This window comes from Peromyscus eremicus, chromosome 13 (genome assembly GCF_949786415.1).
Source record: "Peromyscus eremicus chromosome 13, PerEre_H2_v1, whole genome shotgun sequence".
Lineage (NCBI taxonomy): Eukaryota > Metazoa > Chordata > Mammalia > Rodentia > Cricetidae > Peromyscus > Peromyscus eremicus.
In genome coordinates this window covers 9,644,821-9,666,876 of record NC_081429.1, presented here as the reverse complement: position 1 = coordinate 9,666,876, position 22,056 = coordinate 9,644,821, and the positions used below count along the sequence as shown (strand labels likewise).

At 49.9% G+C, this 22,056-nt stretch overlaps 1 protein-coding gene across 1 annotated transcript in view; it reads right to left on the bottom strand.

The window, feature by feature from the left end:
• Sned1 (sushi, nidogen and EGF like domains 1) overlaps positions 1 to 22,056 on the bottom strand; it is a 61,804-nt gene that overhangs the window by 22,878 nt on the left and 16,870 nt on the right. The window contains 15 exon segments of the mRNA XM_059278740.1: positions 3,330 to 3,503; positions 4,128 to 4,241; positions 4,389 to 4,505; positions 4,709 to 4,825; positions 6,094 to 6,210; positions 6,711 to 6,824; positions 6,961 to 7,065; positions 7,310 to 7,435; positions 10,621 to 10,734; positions 10,866 to 10,979; positions 13,979 to 14,092; positions 14,427 to 14,552; positions 16,759 to 16,921; positions 17,470 to 17,610; positions 20,849 to 21,136. Of these exon segments, the coding sequence (XP_059134723.1) occupies positions 3,330 to 3,503; positions 4,128 to 4,241; positions 4,389 to 4,505; positions 4,709 to 4,825; positions 6,094 to 6,210; positions 6,711 to 6,824; positions 6,961 to 7,065; positions 7,310 to 7,435; positions 10,621 to 10,734; positions 10,866 to 10,979; positions 13,979 to 14,092; positions 14,427 to 14,552; positions 16,759 to 16,921; positions 17,470 to 17,610; positions 20,849 to 21,136 (2,044 nt within the window).

Below are 22,056 nucleotides of genomic sequence, written 5' to 3'. Positions count from 1 at the left end.
TCAGTAGGAGACCTCCATACTGTTGTGGGTCCCTGTGGTTCACCACATTCACAGCTGTTTATACTCCATAGTTGCTTACGTCATGTTTCATCCTTTCTTATGTGGTGAGCACTTGTGTTGATTCTAGGTTTTTTTTTCTTTTTTCTTTTGGTAACTACAAAAACTGCTGCTGTAGAGGTTCTCCGGATATCCTGGTGGAGATAGGTGAGTTTCTTAGGTTTCCTGGAAATGGGATTGTTGAGACATAGCCTGCATTGGTAGTCAACAAGCAAATTGCCAAATCATTTCCAAGCGCTTTTGGCAACTTAGAGTCCCTCTACCGAGTGATAAGAAAGTCTGTTGTCCGTGTTCTCACCAATAGGATTCCAAACTTCTGAAATGTGGCCAGCTAAATGCATCGAGCTGATTGATTCGTACATTTGCATTTCCCTGATTACTGTGAAGTAAAATGCTCATTTTCAGTTTGTTGGCCTCATACAGTTCTTCCATGAAGTGTGTTTTGTCTATTTTTCTCTTAGGCTTATTCTTTCCATATTGGTTCCTTGGTCTTCTCCAGGTAGTCTTGAATCAGTGTTCTTTCTCTCGCTCTCTGGACACTTACTGATCTATGTATATTCACACACACACACCTTCTCAATTTCTAGCTTTTATTTCACTACTTTAAAGTTTTAAGTTTCTAATTTTTATACACCCAAATTTGTCTATTTATTTCTTTCATAGTATTTTTGTGGCCTAAGGAATCTTTCTGCACTCAAGAAAAAAAGATGTATACCTATGTTTCCCATACAAAAATAACGTTTAAGTCTCTGGTCCCCCTGGAATCTATCACTGTAGTGACTGGAAACAAATGTCATACTTTTCATGTTATCCCAGCTGTCAGGAATATTTTCCCATATGCTTTCATGGCAGATTTTAGTTTTAGCTTTTACATAGTTCTTCTCACCCACACAGAAGTTATGGCTCTGGCTCTGTGGTGCACAGTACCATTCTACCGCACTTCCCAAGTGTTCCCGGCGGACTGTGGGAGCTCAGTTGTCCTGCCCTTTGCTTCATCTCCTGTGATCTCTTTCACCCATGGGTCACGTCAGCAGCTTCTTTTGTAGAATCCGCTTAGGGCTTTCTGTGCACACAGCTGACATCTCCACAACTCCCCCTCTTTATGACGGCTGTGCCTTCTGCTGCAGGGTCTCACCTTAGCTGCATCCAGGACCTCCTGGGCAACGTGGGAAAGCAGCGGCAGAGTGGCCTTTCCCAGTGCTGGGCAGTCTTCTACCGTTAACCTTTGTTAGCTGTAGAGTTTTCATGCATGCCCTTAATCTGACTGAGGAAAAATACCATCTTCCTTTTTTTTTTTTTGGTTTTTCGAGACAGGGTTTCTCTGTAGCTTTGCGCCTTTCCTGTTGTAATTTCTTGGTCCTCAGGCATAGTGTAAACAAATACAGTACAGACCAAAGGGGGACATTGCTTCCCTGAGCTGAAAAGCTCTGTTCTCTGCCCTGCAGCCTGACTGACCCACCTGCCTCTGATGTTACTGGGTCAGGCACTGTTGCTGGGGGCTGACTGGGGGCTAGTTTTAAATTCTTGAGGGCTGGAGCAGGCCTCTCCTGCTGGATTTCAGATCTTAGACATGTGGGAGAGTGGGATGTCTAACCTTCAGACCTGCCCCTGGTTTCACATGCATGTGGCAGGTCCTGTGGGTGGGAACTGGTGGCTGTGTGAGGACTTGCTCTGTGATTTCGGCATCTCTGCCATCGCTCCACTGTGCATGACCTACAGGATTTCCTCTGCTTTGTGGCCTATTTCCTCTGCCCTATCACCTCCTACTCATGGTGGGTCTCTGCCCTGAGATAAAAGTGCTAGCAGCCTTTCTCACACAGGAAAGGATGCAGGAAATTCTGGATCCTCAGCTCTGACAGGTTAACTGGTATGATCCTACGGGTCTCATGGTGTTCACAATCACAGTTCAGCCAGGGAGACTGTATCCTCACCCAAGTGCATCTGGAAAGAACTTGCTCTCTCCCCTCTGACGTTTGTTGTTGAGAAGTGTGATGCCTCTGAGTCCTTCACCGTGCTGTCCCCCTGGCTAGTCAAGGATTTGCTGTTATCCCATGATATTCTTATGTCTCAGGCTTGGTGCTGCTGCTCCCCTCCAGGCTCTATACTTTCTTTTGGGCACAACCTGTTCCTCTTCTTTCTGGGGAGGCTCTCCCAACTGTCTTCCAACTCACCGACTTATTCTTCATCAATATCCACTTATAAATTATGCCGATTATTTCAACTATTGTGGTTTAAAGTCTCCTCTTTCTACTTGCTTTAAAGCATGGTTTACTGATCCCCTTGTACACGGCCAATGCCACATTAACTTTTGCACACTGTCACGATAAATGGTACAACATAAAATGTGTATAGTAGACGAGTATCCTTTTGTGCTGATTGGCCATCTTCTCTAGTTCTGTCTCCAATGATAGCTGCTATATGGACACCCATCACTGCTTTTGGGGGCTGTGCTTCCAGGAGCTTTCTTCCTTGCTGGAGCCCCCTCCTCTGTGCCTGGCAACATGTTGAGGAGAAGAGGAGCTGAGAGAGGCACTCTCCTGAGCACCATGCAGGCAGGAACTTGGGCTTGGGAGGGCAGGAGTAGAGGATAGATGCCTCACCGAGGCCAGGTGGTCCTCTTCAGAACTCTTTATTTTGTGTGCCCACACAGTGGGGTGGGCTTCTCCAGGCATTTGGGAAATGGCAATTCTTGTAGGTGCTGTCCCTGTGTATGTTTCGTGAGAACTGTGTTATGATCTCACAGTTCCTGATGGCAGAGCTGCATATACAGGCTCCATTCTCTGCACTTGCAGCCTTGGTAAGAGCTTCCCAGCTCTAGGGTTTCGGTCAGAAGGACCCTGTCTCCAGGACAGAGCCATGGCTGGGACCTTGGAGAGGATGCTGTCTGGAACAGCACTCCTCCAATGCATATGTGGGGGCTAGGGTTTTGTTTAAATGCAGCTTGATTCCACAGGTCTGGGGGCAGGGCCTGAACTGAGATCTGTTTCTTTAGGACCCTGCACTTTGATTAAGTCTTGGCCTCAGCTGTTTTATCTGCAGTGTGGGTCTGCAGCTGCCTGTTCTTGGTTGCTCTGAGGACAAGGACGCTCTAAATAGGAATAGCCCAGAACAAAGCTGATAGCAATCCCCCTTGTCACCACAGGATGCATAGCCTCCATTTACAGAGAGGAGATGGGGGAGGGGCTTGTGTGCAGGCTCTGTCCCAACTTCCTATGGCTGTGAGAGAAAGATGTTGGCCCTGCCCACCCATCCCTGAGGGCCCACAGAATCACCAATGCACTGGGGAGGCTGGCTCCAGACACCTTGTGGCTGGCAGATACGAATATGGCTGAGGGCGCTCAGACTGAAGCCACGGTCACATGTGTACAGGGCCACTGAGCCCATGTGAGTGCCATTGAAGCGCAGGGTAGCATGTTTCACCTCCTCAGGGCGACCACAGTCCACCTCTGCAAGAGAACATCAGCAGTTCCTGAGTGTCAGGGCACCCACTTAGTCTAATCTATTCTTCCACGTGACCAGAGAGGCCTGGCTTCTACACCACCTGCTCTAGGGGACAGGATCAGGACGGGAAAACTCCATTTACATTGGCTTCTGGGGGTGGCACCTCAAACACTGATTTTCCCTTTCCCACAGTGGTTTGAAAGAGAATGTCCCCCATAGACTCATATATTTGAATACTTGGTCCCCAGTTGGTGGAACTGTTTGGGTAGGATTAGGATTAGGATTAGGATTATGGAGTTTGTATCACGGGAGGCGGGCTTTGAGGTTTCAAAAGCCAATGCCATTCCCAGTTGGCTTTCTCTTTCTGCCTCATGCTTGTATATCAGGATGTGAGCTCTCAGCTACTGCTCCAGCACCATGTCTGCCTGCTGCCCTGCTCACTACCATGATGGTCATGGTCATGGCACCCTGGGAACTGTAAGCCCCCAATAAACTCTTTATAAGTTGCCTTGGTCTTGGTGCTTTGTTACAGCAGCAGAAAAATAACTAGGACCCTATCCCTTCCCTGCCCAGCTCCTAGGGGATCCAGAAAAGATGCCATGCTGCCAGCCCACCCACCTGGCTCTCACCTGCCTGACACCGGTGTCCTGTATACCCTGGCTGGCAGTGGCAGAAGAAATCTGCTCCTAGATCCTCACAGGTACCCCCATTCAGACATGGGCTCCGGAAGCAGGGCGAGGGGGCTGCAAGAACACAGAAGACCCCTTTCACTGTGTTTCTCTTGAGGTCCTCTGTGTTGTACTCAGCCCACCTCTCACCCCTGCCAGCCCAGCTCTTGATCCAGTTTTCACATGTGCTCAGGAGAGTATCCCTGGCTGCTCCCACCATACCTATCTCGCAGTGCCGCCCAGAGAAGCCTGGAGGACAGTCACACTTGTATTTGCCAATGTAGTGAAAGCAAGTGCCACCATTGTGACAGGGGCCAGAGGCACAGGAGTCTGGCTTTCCTGGAAGCAGAAGACACCATCAGAGTCACGTATCATAGACATCAACCTCTCCATGTGCCCACCATCCCAGAAACAAGGCCTTCATGAAGGTGTTCCTGAGAGGCAAGTGCATGGTGGTCAGGGCTTGGCCAGCTAGATTCTGGCTGGCTCAGCCCTAGCTCAGAGCATGTCCATCACCACCCACCCCTGCCCTGGGGCCGCACCAATCTCACAGTGTCTCCCAGTGAAGCGATAAGGGCAGGTGCAGTGGTACTCATTGCCTGTCTCTTTGCACGTGCCCCCGTTCCGGCAGGGCCCGGAGCTGCAGAGGTGCGGCCGGGCTGTGTACAAAGACAGAGAGATACGGTGAACATGGGCCACCTTCCTAGTGCTGCAGAATCCTTGTTACCATGCTCTGCCTTTTCAGTCCTTTGGTACTGGATGGGCCTGAAGTCAAACCTGCTTCTCAGCTGTGCCCCAAGGCCCAACATAGCGGGAGCTAGATCAGCCAGGCACAAACAAAGGGTGAGTGGGGCTCACAGGCTATAGGCCCTGAACCTGCCAGGTCTCTCCTTGATGGAGAATTGAGCCCCAAGTCACAACACACGTACACACAGTGCCCTTCCAGAATCTGCTCTAGACCTCCCAGCTACAGATAGCTTCATAGCTCTACAGGATATCCTTCCCAGAGACCACACCCTCTCCAAGTTAGGCTTACAGGGCCCAGTGTCCCTGCCCTATCATTCCTATTCCATCTTAGCAAATGCACGGGTCTCCCTTAAGGCCCCCTTGGAGCAGGTTCTGGAAGGGCCCTATATGGGATTTCAGGGATAACCATGCAGAAGACCTTCTCTTTAGCAGCTCTCTATGCTGCTTCAGGGACAGAGGATGCTGTGAGAGTCTCAGACACCTCTGTCAGAAACCTGCTCTGGGGCATGTGATACACAGCCGGAGAAGTGATGTGTGTGTGGGGGCTCCTCATAAATCCACTGTGGTCTTGGCTATCCTGAACAGCCAGGCTGTGGGGTGCCCAGAGTCCTGAGTCAGCTTACAAAGGCCTTCAGTCAAGGGTATGCCTGAGATGCTTGGTTTGTGAGAGTGTGTGTTATTGCATGAAAGGGATAATCCTGGGGGGTACTGGTGGAGACTGGAATGCATCATGGAAGAATACTTAAATTCTAAGTAGCTAAATGCTGTAAAATGTCTGCATTCTCTATGTTAAACTAAATCTAACAAAATTGGAATGAAAAAATTTAAGTTCAATATAATCATTCTAAAATCTACTTGGAAAAATACTGAGGAAAAAAAGAAGCCTCTTGAGGCATGAAGACCAGTGACAAAAGTGACGAAAATAACTGTCAGAAATGGCGAGGTACTTGCTGCTCTAGAGCCTAAGAAGAGCTCGGGAGAGAAAGAGTATCTGATGAAGGAGAGAAGGCGGCACACAGACAGCTGTGGGCTTGCGGGCTGGGAGCTCTCCGTGGTGCTGACGGCGGAGCCCGGGAAGGCGCACGCCCCGCCCCCGCCCCGCCCCGCCCCGCCCCCAGCTGCGCTCCAGAGCTCACCCCGCCCCATCCCTCGCCCCATTTCCCTCTTTGTTCCACGTCACCTTTCTCGCAGTGCCTGCCGTGGAATCCACGTGGGCACTCGCACGTGTAGGAGTCGTCGTGGGCTTCACAGGAACCTCCATTAAAGCAAGGGTCGGAGTCGCAGGGTGATGGTAGAGCTAGGGGGAAGAGGGGAAATGCTGTCCTGGAGCACCTGCCTGCCAGGGTCACCTTGACATCCCTTCTGGCTGAAACCAAGGCCACTTAAAATACACTCTGCTTGCATCTGGATTGCTCACCTTGGCCTAAGTCCTCACCCCCCGGCGTTTCTCCTACTCTTTGATTTTAGCAACATTCAAGCTTCCTCTCCAACAAGGTAGCTTTGACCTGTGGTACTGCCAGATCATCATCTGTATAATTACACACCAGTTAACTGATCAGTGCCTTTACAGGTAGTAAATGCAGCAGTCACACAAAATCGTGTATGCATTAAGGCCAGAGGGAAGATAGCTTATGGTGTTTTATCTTTGTCCAAATGTTTTCCCTCAGGGAGTGAAGGAGACCAGAGCCTCCCACACCTGCAGGCTCTTCCATTAACCCTGGCTCTGCGGCATCACCTGCACCTTCTCCTGCTAGACCACTGTCCAGGATCCCTGGTGGCCTGTCCCTAGCCACTCACAGTGGCTGATGTTGTGGTCTGTGTGGCAGACGCATAGGTAGCTCCCGCCATACTCCATGCAGTAGCCTCCATCTGGACACTGTGTGTTCATGTTGCAGGGCGTGGCTGTGACTTCTGGGAAGCAAGAAGCCCCTTTAGCGCCCACTCATCTTCCTGGGGACCTTGTCTTCTTGACGAAGGTGCCCCCCCCCCCGCCTCCAAGACCCAGTGACCCCGGTAATGATATCCAGGGACCAGGCAGGAAACCTACCAAATTCACAAAGGAGCCCAAAGAAGCCTGGAGGACACTGGCAGAGGGTGGTGTTGGTACCCAGGCATCTGCCTCCATTCCGGCACTCGCAGTCATTGAGGATTCCTGTGTGGGGATAGGGGAGAAGCTTCCATGGGCGAAAACTTCTCTCTTTTAACCTCGGCCAATCCTGGCCACCCTCCCATAAAACTGCCAAGCACGCACACACACTCAAACGTTTTGTCTCGTGGGGTTTCCTGCATGTACAACCCAAGGGAGGACCCTCCTCAACTCTGTTGCTATCGGCATCTCCCCCCCCCCCCTTCTCTTGCCCCAGCCCGGGGACACAGCCCCAGGAGTCCCGACATACTCTCTCTGCAGTCCAAGCCCATAAAGCCTTCAGGGCATTCGCACACGTATCCTGGATCCGCATCCACACAGGTGCCCCCATTCTGGCAGGGGCTGGAGAGGCAGGGGGAAGGCACCAGGTAGCTTCCTGCAAGAAAGTCAGTGGTTAATAGCCAGCCACTTGAGAGAGATGAAAATTCCGGGGCAAGAGCAGGCATGGCTGCTGGATATGGAGGAGAAGCTGGCCCCCTGTGAGTTCCCACAGCTGTTCTCAGTGCCAAGGGGCATTCAAGTCAGATGCCTATCTTCTGGGAGCCAGCCTGGCCCAGGCTCCTTTCTTGGGACACAAAAATCAACGCTGAAAGACCACCCAGAGCTTCCATACATCACTGATCAGACATTCCTGTTGGTAAACAGTGAAGACTTTCCAATGATTACTAGTTTAGCTGTTGTGGCTTTAAGTCACTGGGCCTTATATTATGGCCCACAATATGGCCAGTCGTAATGACACTTCATGACTATTCGGAAAAAAATATGTGCTCTGCAAAACTCATGTCCAAGTGGTTCAAAGACCTCAACATAAATCCAGTTACACTGAACCTGATAGAAGAGACAGTGGGAAGTAGCCTCGAATGTGTGGGCATAGGAGACAACTGCCCACACCAGGTTGGTATTTTTGTGCTACTGTACTAAGTTTGTGGTGATATCTTACTAGTGGCTGAAGGTAATGTCAGGAATATTCATCTGCTCATGTACCTCCAAATATGTTTTGTACCTAGATGTCTAAGTGTTTCGCCTATTTTTCAGTTGGTCTTAACTGGATTGTCCTGCTTTGAGTTTGGAGAATCCATCATATATTAAGTCCTTTGCCAGACATGATCAGTTGGTCTTAACTGGATTGTCCTGCTTTGAGTTTGGAGAATCCATCATATATTAAGTCCTTTGCCAGACATGAGCTTTACCACCATCTCCCAGTCTGGAACTCGTTTTGTCCATCTTTTAACTATGCCTTAACAGAGCAAAACTTGTAAATTTGGGCAAAGAATCAAATTTTCTCTTTATTTTTGTGTGGCTAATATTTTTTGCTGTCTTATCTAGGAACACTTTGTTGAAGACCAGATCACAAAGTTTAATTTCTGTTCCTTTTTTCCCCTAAAAATATTAGTTTTGCACTTTTCATATGGGTTCAAGATCCATTTTGAATTAATTTTTGTAAGGTTTGAGGTTCTTTTTTTTTTTTTTTTTTTTAATGAGGATATTGAATTATCCCAATTTGGTAGACAAAGTATCCTTTCTCCTGAATTGCCTTTATGGAAATGTCCAGCAAGACAGTGTATGCCGCCGGGCAGTGGTGGTGCACGCCTTTAATCCCAGCACTGGGGAGCCAGAGCCACGCGGATCTCCGCGAGTTCGAGGCCAGCCTGGTCTACAGAGTGAGTTCCAGGAAAGGCGCAAAGCTACACAGAGAAAACCTGTCTCGAAAAACAAAACAAACAAACAAAAAAAGATGGTGTATGCCTACAGTCCTACTGTACTTGGGAATCTGAGGGAGGAGGATGGCAAGTTCAAGACTAGCCTGGGTAACACAACAAAACTCCAACTCAGAAAAAAGTGAGGGCTATGGGTACAGCTTAGTGGTGAGGTACTTGTCTTGGATGTGCCAGGACTTGACTTGGTATCCAGGATGTAATTATAGATTCTCTCTCTGTCCCATTGATTTGAGTGTGGTGTCTCCTTGCCAATAATACATATTCTACATCACTATAACTTTATAGTAAGTCTTAATATCCAGTAGTGTGATTCCACAACAATTATTCTTTTTCAAAATTGTTTGGACACTCAAGTTCTTTTTCTTTCCCATATTAATATAGAACCAGCTAGTCTATATGTACAAAAACATCCCCCTGGGATTCTGCTTGAAATTACATTAAATCTATGAATCAGTTTGGGAATAAGAGACATAGTTACTATGCGGAGTCTTCTCCTTTACGAACATGTATTTCTGTCTATTTACTTAGATCTTTGGTTCTCTTATCACTTTTTGTAAAATTGTATACATATTTTGTTAGATTTGTATCCAATCCTTCCAACATTCAGGGGAGCTGTTACAAATGGAATTGTTTTAAACTGCTTGGATCAGATGCCCAACTTGGGGGGTGGCAAACATCCATAACTCATTGGAGTTTCTTATTTTTGGTTTATTTTTAAGTGTGTGTGTGTGTGTGTGTGTGTGTGTGTGTGTGTGTGTGTGTGTAAGGAGGGGCACATGCATGCCACAGTTCTTTGAAAAACTAGCAACACGGACACACTCACTGCCTTGCACTCAGCTCTGAACTGTGTGGTTGTTACTTTCATGTCACAATGGAGGGACTTGGTAGCTGTGACAGACACCATTTGACTCTTCAGAAAAAGATTTGTCTGACAAAAAGTTTACATTAGTGCCATACATTTCCCCCTATATGTTATAATCCCTATGACAAATTGCTTCATTTTAAAAATAAAAATTATTTTGTTTGAAATATTTTAAAAGAGATTCAGAACTTTGGCCCACACATTGGACATTTCTCACATTTTGTTCTTCTGTATAGCTCTATATTTTTGTCTTAGACCATTTTCCTCTGTCTAAAGAACTTCCTTTAACACTTTTTTCTTTTGTTTTTTGTTTTGTTTTTGTTTTTGTTTTGTTTTTCAAGACAGGGTTTCTCTGTGTAGCCTTGACTGTCCTGGAACTCGCTCTTTAGACCAGGCTAGCCTCTTACTTAGAGATCTGGCTGGAATTAAAGGTGTATGCCACCACCACCCGGCTCCTTTAACAGCTTTCATGAGAAAGGTGTGTTGCTGGATGCTTATGTGAGCAGGTCTTTATTTCCCCTTGGCTCTGGAATGTATTTCTATGTGGTCTTCCCTGATGGTTTTCCCTTTCCAGCTTGCATGGCTCCTAGCGAGCATCTATTGTAGCTCTTCTCCAGATGTGAAACATTCTTTTCTTCTGCTGACTTATGTTTTAAAAAATGGGTTACTTTTATTTACGAGTAAAAAGCCTAGAATTCTTTGAGTTGAAAAAAAAAAAAAAAAAAAACAGACTTGAGAAGGTTGTCACCTGTCCCTGATGTTACAGATGGAAACCAATGCCTAGAATGGAGAAGGCCCGCCCAGCCCAGCTGTTCCCTGTTCTCTCCAGCTGGTGGCTCTGGAAGGGCTGGAAAGTAAATGGGAAGGTGGCTGATGGGGGGGGGGGGCGCGAGGGCAGGAAGTGAGGCAGGAAAGGGGCGTGGCTGAAGTGAGAGCCACTGCACAAGTTACAGTCACTGTAGAGGACCATGTGGCAGCTACCTGTCTCACATCGAGGTCCCTCAAAGGGCTCCACACAAATACAGCTGTAGTTTCCAACCAGGTCAACACAGGATCCTCCATTCAGGCATGGGTCAGAGCTGCATTCATCCACATCTGGGGGCCGTAAAGATGGGGGATTAGCTTAAGTCAGACTGGGACCAACCTGAACCTGGCCAGAGGGAAGCCCTCCCAAGCACTCCCTGCCACCCATAGGCGCCCCCCCATCCTGTGTGTAGGTTACTCACCTGTCTCACAGGTGGCCCCAGTGTACCCAGCCTGGCACACACATGTTGCGGAGCTGCTCTCTGCCTGGCACTGGCCACCATTTTGACACACTTTGTTGTCACATGGAGACTGTGCTACAAGTAAAGTGGAGTAGACAGGATATTGGAGTCCTGACTATAGTGGACTGATGGGCAGAAGTCCCTGAGGACATATACTGAGCCTTATCCTTGACAGATCTAGGCTCAATGGGAGGGGATCCTGGTTGTCTCTGGAGGGTGACAAGCTGGGAGGAGGTCTGGCTAGGGCAGTTTCAAGGGTACCCAAAGCTCTGTATGAATTGGTTCTAGTTCAGCAAACCTGGAATGGAGGAAGGGCATGTGTGCTGGATAGGATGTCAGGCAGAATGGGACCAACTTCTGCCATACATCCAAAGAGGGCTTCTGGAACCTGGGGCTTCCAGTCTGTCTCATTGGCTAAGGAGGGGCTGTTGCCCAACTCTGCTCCTGTCCCCCGTGGCCACTGTCAGACCTCATAGGCCGAGTCCTCCCTGGACAGCATGGTAGCAACCCTTAGGGTCTCCCTGGGCCTCAGCAGGTGGACAGAGCAGTAGGCCGTCTGGGTCTCCACAGTCTGCCACATCTAGCTCTGCTGATGCATGGAGAGCAAGTAGTACCTAACCTCTGCCTGGAATGTGTTCCAACCATCCAGGCTCTGGTTTGGGCTGGAGCATTGTGGCCTTGTCCACAATGGACAGCTGAGGGTTCACTGCAAAGCCCTCTTACCTAATGGAAATCAAGGGTACCTAATGCATTAACCTAATGCACTTAAAATCAATTTCCTTTTCATTTCTTTCACAAACTTGTTTGTGTGTGTGTGTGTGTGTGTGTGTGTGTGTGTGTACAATCCCCTTACGCTCATTCAACTACAGTTTTCTCAAGTAAAAATGTGTATGTGTGTGCACTGAAATTAAACACTTAGCTTCTTGTGACCATGAATGTTGATAGGATTGTTTTTCTAGACTGAGGTATTGATATGGAAGCTATTTGAACACAGTTGATCTAAATCCTAGCCTCTTAAACTGCAAATTGCAAATCCCATATGTGGTTGCATAACTGAAATCAGATATTGTGAAAAATTTGCAAATTAAAGTACTTCTGGATGTATAACTAAAAATTCAAAATGGAATGCATAATGAACCTGGGATGTTTTTGGCGGTGTGCACTGTGTGGACTTACAGCTTCACTGCTGCCTTGGTTCTGAACACAACATGCACACTTCGCTCTGCATATGCCAGCGGGCTGGGCAAGACCAGTGCACACTGGCCGAAACACTTCAGAACAGTTTTCTTATCATGCATAGGATGTTTTCTTCTCTAATGCAAATATAATGTCTTATGGAAACAAAGGTTTTCACTGCTTCCCTCCTATCCTTCCCCGGCGTGGTAGTATCAAATCAGTATTACCTTTGAATTGTATGATATTAGAGAAAACTTTTTGTTGTTGTTGTTGTTGAGTCAGGATCTGTCTAAAGAGCCCTGGGTGTCCTGGAACTCACTATGTAGAGCGAGCTGGCCTTGAACTCGCAGAGATCTGGATAGGGTAAGATAGGATAGCTGGCCAGTAAGCCCCAGGCACCTTCTTATTTGTCCCTGGATGGTTATGAGTACCCGTTACCACACCTGGATTTTGTAGATGGGTTCCGGGAATCGATTCCAGGTTCTTATGCTTGAGTGGCGAGCGCTTTGCTGAGCCATCTCCAAAATGCCATGAATTTTGGCTTGGGATCAGGATTGTTTTCAGCAATTTCTGATGGCATTAAGCATGCTTCTGCCATTTTGTACTCTACATTTATGTGAAACAGTGTTCTTATCACTGATGATTATAAAATCAAAATATCCATCAATTCTGAAGTATTGAAGATGCCCTGGGTACTGCAGTATCAAATACTCAGCCATAATTTAAGTCTTTATGTAAAAATAAGCACATATACCTTGTCAGTATGCAAATTAGATTTCACATTTTTCTTCCCTCTCATTTGTTTTTTGAGAAATGGTCTCACAATGTAGCCTTGGCTCGCCTGGAACTCATTATGCAGGCCAGGCTAACCTCAAGCTTATAAAGCTCTGCCTGCCTCTGCCTCCTAAGTGCTGGATTTGAGGGCATTCGCCACCACTCCTGGCTGCTTTCATCTTTAGTAAGTGGTAAAAAAAATTATGTGTATATCAGATAATTTTAAGATAAATTTCATTATGATTTATCATTTCTGGGAGTGCATAAAAATTTCCTTAGCAAAAGGGGTCACAAGTAGAAAGGGTTTAAGAGGCCCCATTGCAACTCTAGTGTAAGTTTTTATACTGACGGCTACACTACCCAGAACTCTATGGGGGTGGAAGGGATACTGTTTGGCTGAGCTGGGTCGGGTGTGGTGGTCACAGTGTTTGACGTTCAAGGGCTGCCTTGGACTAGCCCTTGGACTAGACCACGGTGAGACTGGAGGCTGGAACGGAAGGGTCTGCTTGCAGGGACCGTGCAGGGTAAGGAGGAGGGCCCTGAGGAGGTACCAGTGGAACGGCAGAAAACCGGAGGCCGAATCTATGGGGGAATGCCTCAGCTGAGCTGCACTGTGAAGACAGAGGGGGCTCCAGTGGTCTGGAAGCAGCAGGACCCCACCCTGCACCTTCCCAGACGGTGAGAGCCTGGGGAGGAGCAGTTGGTTCAGGGGCCAGGGGGTTGTGTGGTAGAAAGCCTGTGCTCTGTGAGCGCGTGCCTTGCCCCTCCCCGTCTCAAAGCTGTCCCACCTTATCCCAGACATCCTCCACTTTCTCACCCCCACAAGACTCCTGACTCTGACCCTGGCCCAGTGAAGGACCTGGGCTCTCATCTATTCCAAAGCTCCATCCGTGATCTAGTGCCAGGGCCAGGAAGTCTGTGTCTGCCACACTCACCCATGTTTGCCCCTGCCCACACCATCAGACAGGCCTCCCCTGTGACCTCGGGCTCCTCCTGGACTTCTCTCGTGACAGAACTCTCTAGGCTGCCTCCATCGGTGCCAAGACCTCCTGCAGTCCTCAGTCTCACTGTCCCCTAGCCATGTGTCTTGTGCTTTGCAGCTCGCGAGGTTGGTGAGTTCCTACCTGACTCACAGGTGAGTCCCTTGAAGCCGGCTGGGCACTGGCAGCTGAAGCTGTTGACACCATGGGTGCAGGTCCCACCATTTTGACACGGGTGGGAAGCACACTCGTTCACATCTGAAACATGGAGCAGGCTGGGGCCTCAGTAGAGGAAACTGTGAAGGAAGTGCCAGGGCTTTGGGTAGGGGTGGAGGACAGACTAAGCCCTGAACCCTGACAGGCCTTAACTGAGAGTGGCTGGGAGCTGCAGCAGCAGCACCCACTGCCACATAACCATAGCGTTTGACCTCCATCAGTTTCTGTATCACGAGGACAGAGACCTTGGACCTCACGGCCACTGTCAGCCCTGCAGTATTTCCCCTGAGCCTGGTATATGACCAGTGGGTGGCGGAGTGACTGGGTGCAGGAAATCAGTGGGCACCTTGTCCCCACCCGGGTGCCAGTGACTCACCCAGGTGGCATCTCCGCCCCGTGAAGCCAGCGAGGCAGGAGCAGGTGTAGGAGGGATTGCCCGTGACGCAGTCGTCAATACACTTGCCGCCATTGAGGCATGGACGCAGGACCAGGCACACAGAGGCTGTGGACACAGGAAGGAGCCCAGGCCTCATGCCACTGCATCTAGAATGTGGGCAGGAGAGCCACCTGCAATGGCAATGTCTCCCTCCCCTCCACCAAAGGGTCAGTTTAGTGACCATGACATTGGTGACAGAGCATCTTTGTGTTCAGTTTCTGGGTCTTCGAGCTGGAGCCCAGTTTGCCTGGCAGCTCTCTTGCCAGGGTCTATTGCTGATCATTGGTGTCCTAGGTTCTGACTCTGGCTTCCTGTGGAGGCAGACATCCCCGGAATCACCTATGCCCATAGCTCCTTCTTTTAGCTCTTTAATCCTTCCCACCTCTGCCACGGGCACTTCTGGGGTTGCTCAGCTACCCTCCTGGTTTCCTCACATGTAAAGCAAGAAACTGGCATCAGTTGTCACAGCCAGTGTATATTACAGCAAGGCCTCTTAGGAAGGCCTCCTGGGGTTCCCCTGAGACCTCAGCAACCCCCAAACCCAGTTCTATAAGGTCAGGCTGGTCTCCTGAAATAAGAGGTTAATCACAAATTGGCAGGTGATCAGAAAGTCTCAAGGACTCCAATCGCCTGTTACTAGGAGGAGGACTCCAGGGAGGACCAGTGATCACCACACCCTTCAGACTGTGGGTGTCTTTCTGATCAGGGAGCTTACCTTTCTGTCAACTGGGATCATCTAGCAGCACTGTGCTCACCTGGTCTACTTGAAATGTGGCTGCCCCTTTGCAGCCATGGCTGCAAGAAGAGCTGGGCTTGCTTAGGAGTTAGACTTCCAGGCGTGAGGTGCTGCCTCTCAGGAACCATCCGTCCTCCCTTTTGAGCAAGCTCGTGTTTATATAACACCCCACAACTGCCCCTGGGCTAGCAGGGTAGCTGTATCCCTGGCTCCTAGAGGCACCACAGTATCAAGGCACCTCTGCAGCTGTTTCCTGTGCCTTCTTATCACATGGACCTGGGGGTGGTGCTCCACAAATGGGAAGGCACCTGATGGCTGGGTGCTCTTCTGAGAGTCCCCCTCCAGCTGAGCTGTAGCAGTTTGAAAAGCATGGTTTGTCCACACGTGCCCCTTGCTCCTCAACCAGAACCTAACACTCAGCCTTTGGCAAGGGACCTGACTTCCCAGCCCCCACTGCAAGCAATACCCACAGGACCACTTCAGATGCCACTGTCCAGAGTCCTAGTGTCAGAGCTGACTGCTGGCCAGGAGCAGGGCTGGGGCTGCCCTGGGGTTCTGCCTGTTTTTTTAATTTAATTTAATTTTTATTTTTATTTTATGTGCATTGGTGTTTTGCCTGCATGGGTGTCTGTGTCAGATCTTAGAGTTACAGACAGTTATGAGCTGCCATGTGGGTGCTGGGAATTGAACCAGGGTCCTCTGGAAGAGCAGCCAGTGCTCTCAACCGCTGAGCCATCTCTCCAGCCTGGGTTCTGCCCTCTTAAGTGTTCCACTTGCTGCTCTAGAGCCAGGATGTCATGGAGTTCAGCTTTGGTTGCCCAGGCTGGCCTGCTATGTACCCGGCACGTCAAGTGTGTGCCAGCTTCACCCTCCCCAGCCTTGCATGTCCTGAGTACACTCGTCCTCATCTGCCCTTCACCAGACGGTCTCCCTGACCTGCTGGTGCTCTGTGTGGTCACCCAGCAGAGTTCTCTTCAGGGGACTCGGTGCCAGGGAAAAGCACCCTGTCCTGTGGCCTCAGCCACATGATCAACAAGTTTGTGGGGTGGGTCCTAGCAGTGGCCTGTCTTCAGCTCAGGTTTAGGAGGGTTTGTGATGGAGGTCTCTACTGACTGGCAGGTCAGTCAGTCAGCCAGGGCTTTGACACCTCCGCATGGTGAACAGGGTGTTTCTGGGTGTGGTACCTTCTAGAGGCCACATGGTGGTAGAGCTGGGGTTCCCGAGTGTGTGCCACCAGGGCCATCTGACTGCTTGTACTGCTAGACCAGAAGGACCATACTATACTCTGGCTTGTGACTACCATCAGGCCTATGGAGGTCCCTGTCCCCCCGCCCTCACCCCTGAGATGGAGGCAGGGGCAACTCTGCTCTGCTCCTCTCCCCAGAAGACCCAGGTCACCTGAGGCATGGGACAGGATGGGCTGTGGGGCGGGGAGGGTGGGCGGGGATTTAGGGAGGTGGGGGATAGGTTCTAGCCCCTGAGCCCCGCCCCTACTGCCACAGGGTTCCTCAGCCCTCCCCTCCCTGAGCCTCTTACTTGTATGGCCGCAGCCCCCCACGCGCACCTGGGCATCATCGATTCTAAACGCCCAGCGCCCGGGCACGCCCACGTTGGTGGTGGTCTCCACCTCAGCCATGTCTGCTGTGCGTGACCCAGGGATGTTGAAGTAACGGTGCCCATCACCTGCGTTGAAACCTGCCTGGGAGCGGGGGCAGAGAGGGAGGCAGGTCTCCTTACAGTCACTGAGTTCTCTCTCAGGATGGCCAAGTCAAGGATGGTGGAGAGATGGCCTTGTAAGGAGAGGACACTGTAGATGTCGGGGGCTGTTGACTTCAGCAGTCCCTCCAGTCAAGCGTGGTGCTGGACTTCCTCCCTAGCTTCCAGCACTCACCCACTCAGCCTCTAGGCCTCACCTAAGGCCCAAGAGAAGTGCCGCCCCAGGAGAAAGTTGGGGTCTGGAGGTGAGTGGAAGAGCATGGTTTGGGGACAGGCACAGCCTTCCTGACACATTGGGGACAGAGATCCTTATCAGGGAGGAAAGGACAAAGGTACCAGAGGCTATTTTGTGGTTCTGGGCACCTTAGGGACACAGAGTCACTGTGGCTGCCACAGACTGATCTCTGCATAGGCCTGGAAGGGAGCCGATATCTGCCACAGTGAAGGTCGGCCTACCCCTCCTCCTCACGGCACCTTGGCAGGAGGGGCAGGGGCCCCTGAACACTGGGCCCCGATTCTGCCCTGGCCTACCTGGGCTGCGATGCCTCCCAGGCCGTCAGCGTCACCCCCGCTGCTGGCGTGTGTGCCCGTGGTCCACAGGATGGACTCATAGTTGAAGATGGTGAAGGAGAACCGGCCATCGGTGATGAGCACTGTTTGGAACGTGTTGACCTGCCAGGAGAGGGGGTTAGCTGTGACTGGCTGCACCCCCTTGCTGTGAGATGTTCTGTATGTTAAATGTGTTGCTCTGATTGGGAATAAATAAAACACTGATTGGCCAGTAGCCAGGCAGAAAGTATAGGCGGGACAAAGAGAAGAGAATTGGGGGAAGTGGAAGGCTGAGGCAGAGAGATCTGCGAGCCGCCGCCATGACAAGCAAGATGTAAGGTACCGGTAAGCCACGAGCCACGTGGCAAATTATAGATTAATAGAAATGGGTTAATTTAAGATAAAAAAAATAGATAACAAAAAGCCTGCCACAGCCATACAGTTTATAAGTAATATAAGCATCTGAGTGATTATTTTATACATGGGTTGTGGGACTGCAGGGGCTTGATGGGACCTGGAGAGAAGCTCTCCAGCTACACCCCCTGTCCCACATCAAAAGCCCTGTCTCCTTCCAATGGACAGCCAAGCAAGGTAGGACCATGGTGGCTTTGTCTATCTCTACAGCCTACCCCACTGTTAAGGGACAAGGCCAGAACAGCTGGAGCAGACGCTGTCCCCAGCCTCAAGGGGCTCAGGCTCCTTCAGAGGCTGGAGTGCACTCCCTCAGCCAAACCACAAAATCTGTGTGGTAAGAACAAAAACAAAGAGGAAAAGCAGCTTCTAATCTTAGGTTTTATGGTTTTCATGGACTTTAACTCCATGACCATCCCCGAGTGGTGAAACCCCCAAAAAGCACTTCAGATTGGGGTGAAGGAATAATCTCGGGACACATGGGAAACTGAGAAAGGGCAAAGCTAGCCTCCTGCCCCGCTTCACCCCACGCATGAGAACAAATCCCAAATCAAGTATGGTTTTAAACATCATGGAAGTCCTAGAAGAAAACATTGGGCAGTACACACTGCATCTCAGAGAAGGACTTCTGTGATGTTTAGTAATAGCAAGGACCAAAAGAGAGATCGATATACTTAGAGACAAAAGCCTCTGAGTGGGAAAAGTGTTGTGATATCAAAATGATTGGCAGACAGTAGCAAAAAATGCATTTATAACACATGGCAGATAAGACTGCTGATAACCTTCATATCCAGGAGAACTTAGAACAATAAAAAAGGACCATAAGTATTAAGAAAAATTGGCAGAAGGCATGAATAAGTACACTAGCACATAATGCCATATCAATAACACTAGAGAAAAAATTCAACATCTGTAGAAGCCAGAGATATCTAAGTTTTAAAAAAGCATTCCTTGGCCAGGTGTTGGTGGCGCACACCTTTAATCCCAGCACTCAGGAGGCAGAGCCAGGAGGATTTCTGTGATTCGAGGCCAGCCTGGTCTACAGAGTGAGATCCAGGACAGGCACCCAAACAAACAAACAAACAAACAAAACAAAAAGCATTCCCTGTTTTGCCTGCAGTGTTAGCAAAGATGGAAGAGGACAGAGCACTTATCTGGGGTTCAGGGAACAGGCACCTCCAAATGGACACCTGTAGGACACTCTGAGAGGGTAGCAGACTGCTCTGGGGATGTGTGTCACAGCAGGATCTCGAATGGCCATGCATCAGGCACTGGTAGTACGTGGGCCCCTCTCACAGTCCAAGCTTGTTTCAATCATTGTCACAATGAAAAGCTGAACGGGAATCATTCGTATATAAAATTTGGCAGGAGAGACAGTCAACAAACGCTGATGCTTTGAGTGGGTGGCCGGAAGGGTGACGGTCACAAAGCGGTGGGGCTGTGGGGCGACGTGATGCACAGAGCATCCCCATCCAGGCGGTGTTGATGAACCTCCCCAACAGGTGCTGCCTGAATAGACTGTACTTCTGAGCGCACCCCAGTGCCTGCTGCCTTTGTGAGGGGCCTGTGGAAGCCCCACAGTGCTGGGGGATGATCTGTATGTCAAATGCTCTGATTGGTCAATAAATAAAACACTGATTGGCCAGTGGCCAGGCAGGAAGTAGAGACGGGACTAACAGAGAGGAGAATTTAGATAACAAGAAGGCGGAGGGAGACACTGCCAGCTGCCGCCATGACTAGCAGCATGTGAAGATGCCGGTAAGCCACGAGCCACATGGCAAGGTATAGATTTATAGAAATGGATTAATTTAAGCTGTGAGAACAGTTAGTAAGAAGCCTGCCACGGCCATACAGTTTGTAAGCAATATAAGTCTCTGTGTTTACTTGGTTGGCTTTGAGCGACTGTGGGACTGGCGGGTGAGAGATTTGTCCTGACGGTGGGCCAGGCAGGAAAACTCGAGCTACACCACAGTGTGGGCTTGTCTTGTTGGTTCTCTCCAGGGTTGTCACCCAGTACTTGGGACACTGCCTGCCACCCAGAAGGTGCCCTCACAAAAGCCCTTATTGTGTGAATAAACAGCTTTGACAGGCCACTTGCATCTCAGGGCCTCTTTCTGTGTGGCTTAGTATCCAGAACAGGCCTTCGTATAGTAAGTGCTGGAAAGTACCTGTCTGGGTGGGCAGCATCAGCCAACCACACTCACCAAAGACACAAAGGGCTCAGCCACTCCATCTGGTTGATTACCACTATCAGGGAGTGAAACAGAGCAGCCAGATATGGTGGCACGTATCTGTGGACCCAGCACTCTGGAGGCTGAGAGGGAGAGGATCGGGAATTGAGGGCCATCCACAGCTACATAGTGAGTTTGAAGCCAACCTGGGTTTCACGGTACCCTACTCCAAAAAACACCATCAAGTGTTATACAGGTGGTTCAGAGTACTTGCTACACAAGTGTAAAGATGCACATCCAGCCCTAGTACACATTGGGACATGGCTGCACATAAGCCTGTAATTCCAGTGCTGGGGTGGTGGAGACAGGAGGATTGCTTGAGTTTTGTTGGCTGCTAGCCTAGCTCAAAGTTTACTGTTTGCTCCTGTGTAATGATATAACGAAGAAAGTGATACAAGAACCAACCAACCAAAAAATATCCCACCTAGAGCAGACCCTCCCCGACACTGCTCCACCCTGGAACTGTTAGAGAACCAAGCCGTTCCAACAGAACTTCTCCTAGCACCATGGATCCTGTGCAGTTCCCACATGAGAAGTGCTGTGTTGGGCCTGGAAGGGTGAGGCTCTGTCCTCCTCCACCCTGGCCCTGTGATTTAAGAAGTGACATGATCTTAAGCCCAGAGTTCTTTTTGGGGTGTAGACCACCTATAGCTGGCCTACCTTGGCAGGGTCCCAACCACACAGCCTCCCTCCCAGGCCACACAGCCACCTGGACTCACGGGGGAAGAGGAGCTGCCTCCAAAGAAGGTCACGCGGTACCAGGTGGCCACAAAAACCCAGGTAGCAGAGAAGTCCGGGAGCTCAGGAAAGTACCGTCTGATGTCCTCTGTGGCTCTCTGCAGCATGGCTGGGTCAGTGGCCTCACGGTAGTAGACGTCACCTGCACGTCGGTTGTCCACATCCGCCCAGAAGGCTGCCACCACACAGCGGTCTTTGGCGATGGGGAAGGCCACGGGGGTGAACTGAGAGACCTCCTTCAGGAAGGAGATGATCCCGTTGTTGTTCACCTGTGAGGCAGAAAGCCAGGATGGGTATGGACTGGGTACCTTAGAAGCTGGTCAGCCCCGTGGCATCTCCCCAGCATCCTTTAAGAGCGATCCAGCTCAGGCAGGCATCCCAGGTTGGCTGACAGCCCCTGCCCCCTGAAATGGGGCCATGTGGTCCTGTTCTATCCTCTCATGAAGGTGGTGTACTCGGGGCCAGTCTCTGACCTATTGATATACCAGACTTGGGTTGCTACCCAGGCATACTCTAGCCAGGGTTCTGGAGAGGTGGGTCAACATTCCTGAATTCAGCCAAATGTGTAACAGTATACAGGAGGCCCAGGGGCCGGCATGGCTTGGAAAGGCTGTGACGGCCAAGTTGGAGTGTGTGTGTCTGGGCTTCCAGGTGGTCAAGGAGGCTCTGGCCCCAACTCTGCAACTCATTAGCTGTGCAATATGAGACAATTTAACCTGCCTCTCTGTGTTCTGGTTTTCTCACCTCTGAGACTTGGCTAATACTACCTGCCATGTGTTAAAATGTTTAAGTTGAGGGTGTAGTTATGAGGGTAGAGATCTCGTGAATGGAATCAATGCCCTTATGAAAGAAACCCAGAGTGCCTTCTGCTGTGTGAGAACACAGCAGGACTCCCATCTATGAACAAGAGGGCGGGCTTCACCAGTTATGGATTCTAGTGCCTTGGACTTCTCAGCCTCCGGGACTGTTCATTAATTCCTGTTGCTTCCAAGTAGCACAGTGTAAGGCATTTTGTTACAGCAGTCAGGTGGACTGTCTCTAACTCTGACCTCATAGGGTGTTAGGCAATGGTACACGGTCATACACGGGCTTCATTCTGAGGTGATCTGGACTAGCATGGTATGGTATTGTTTATATCTAAACACTGGGAGCAACCCAAGTGTCTCCTGATGAACAAATGTATAAACAA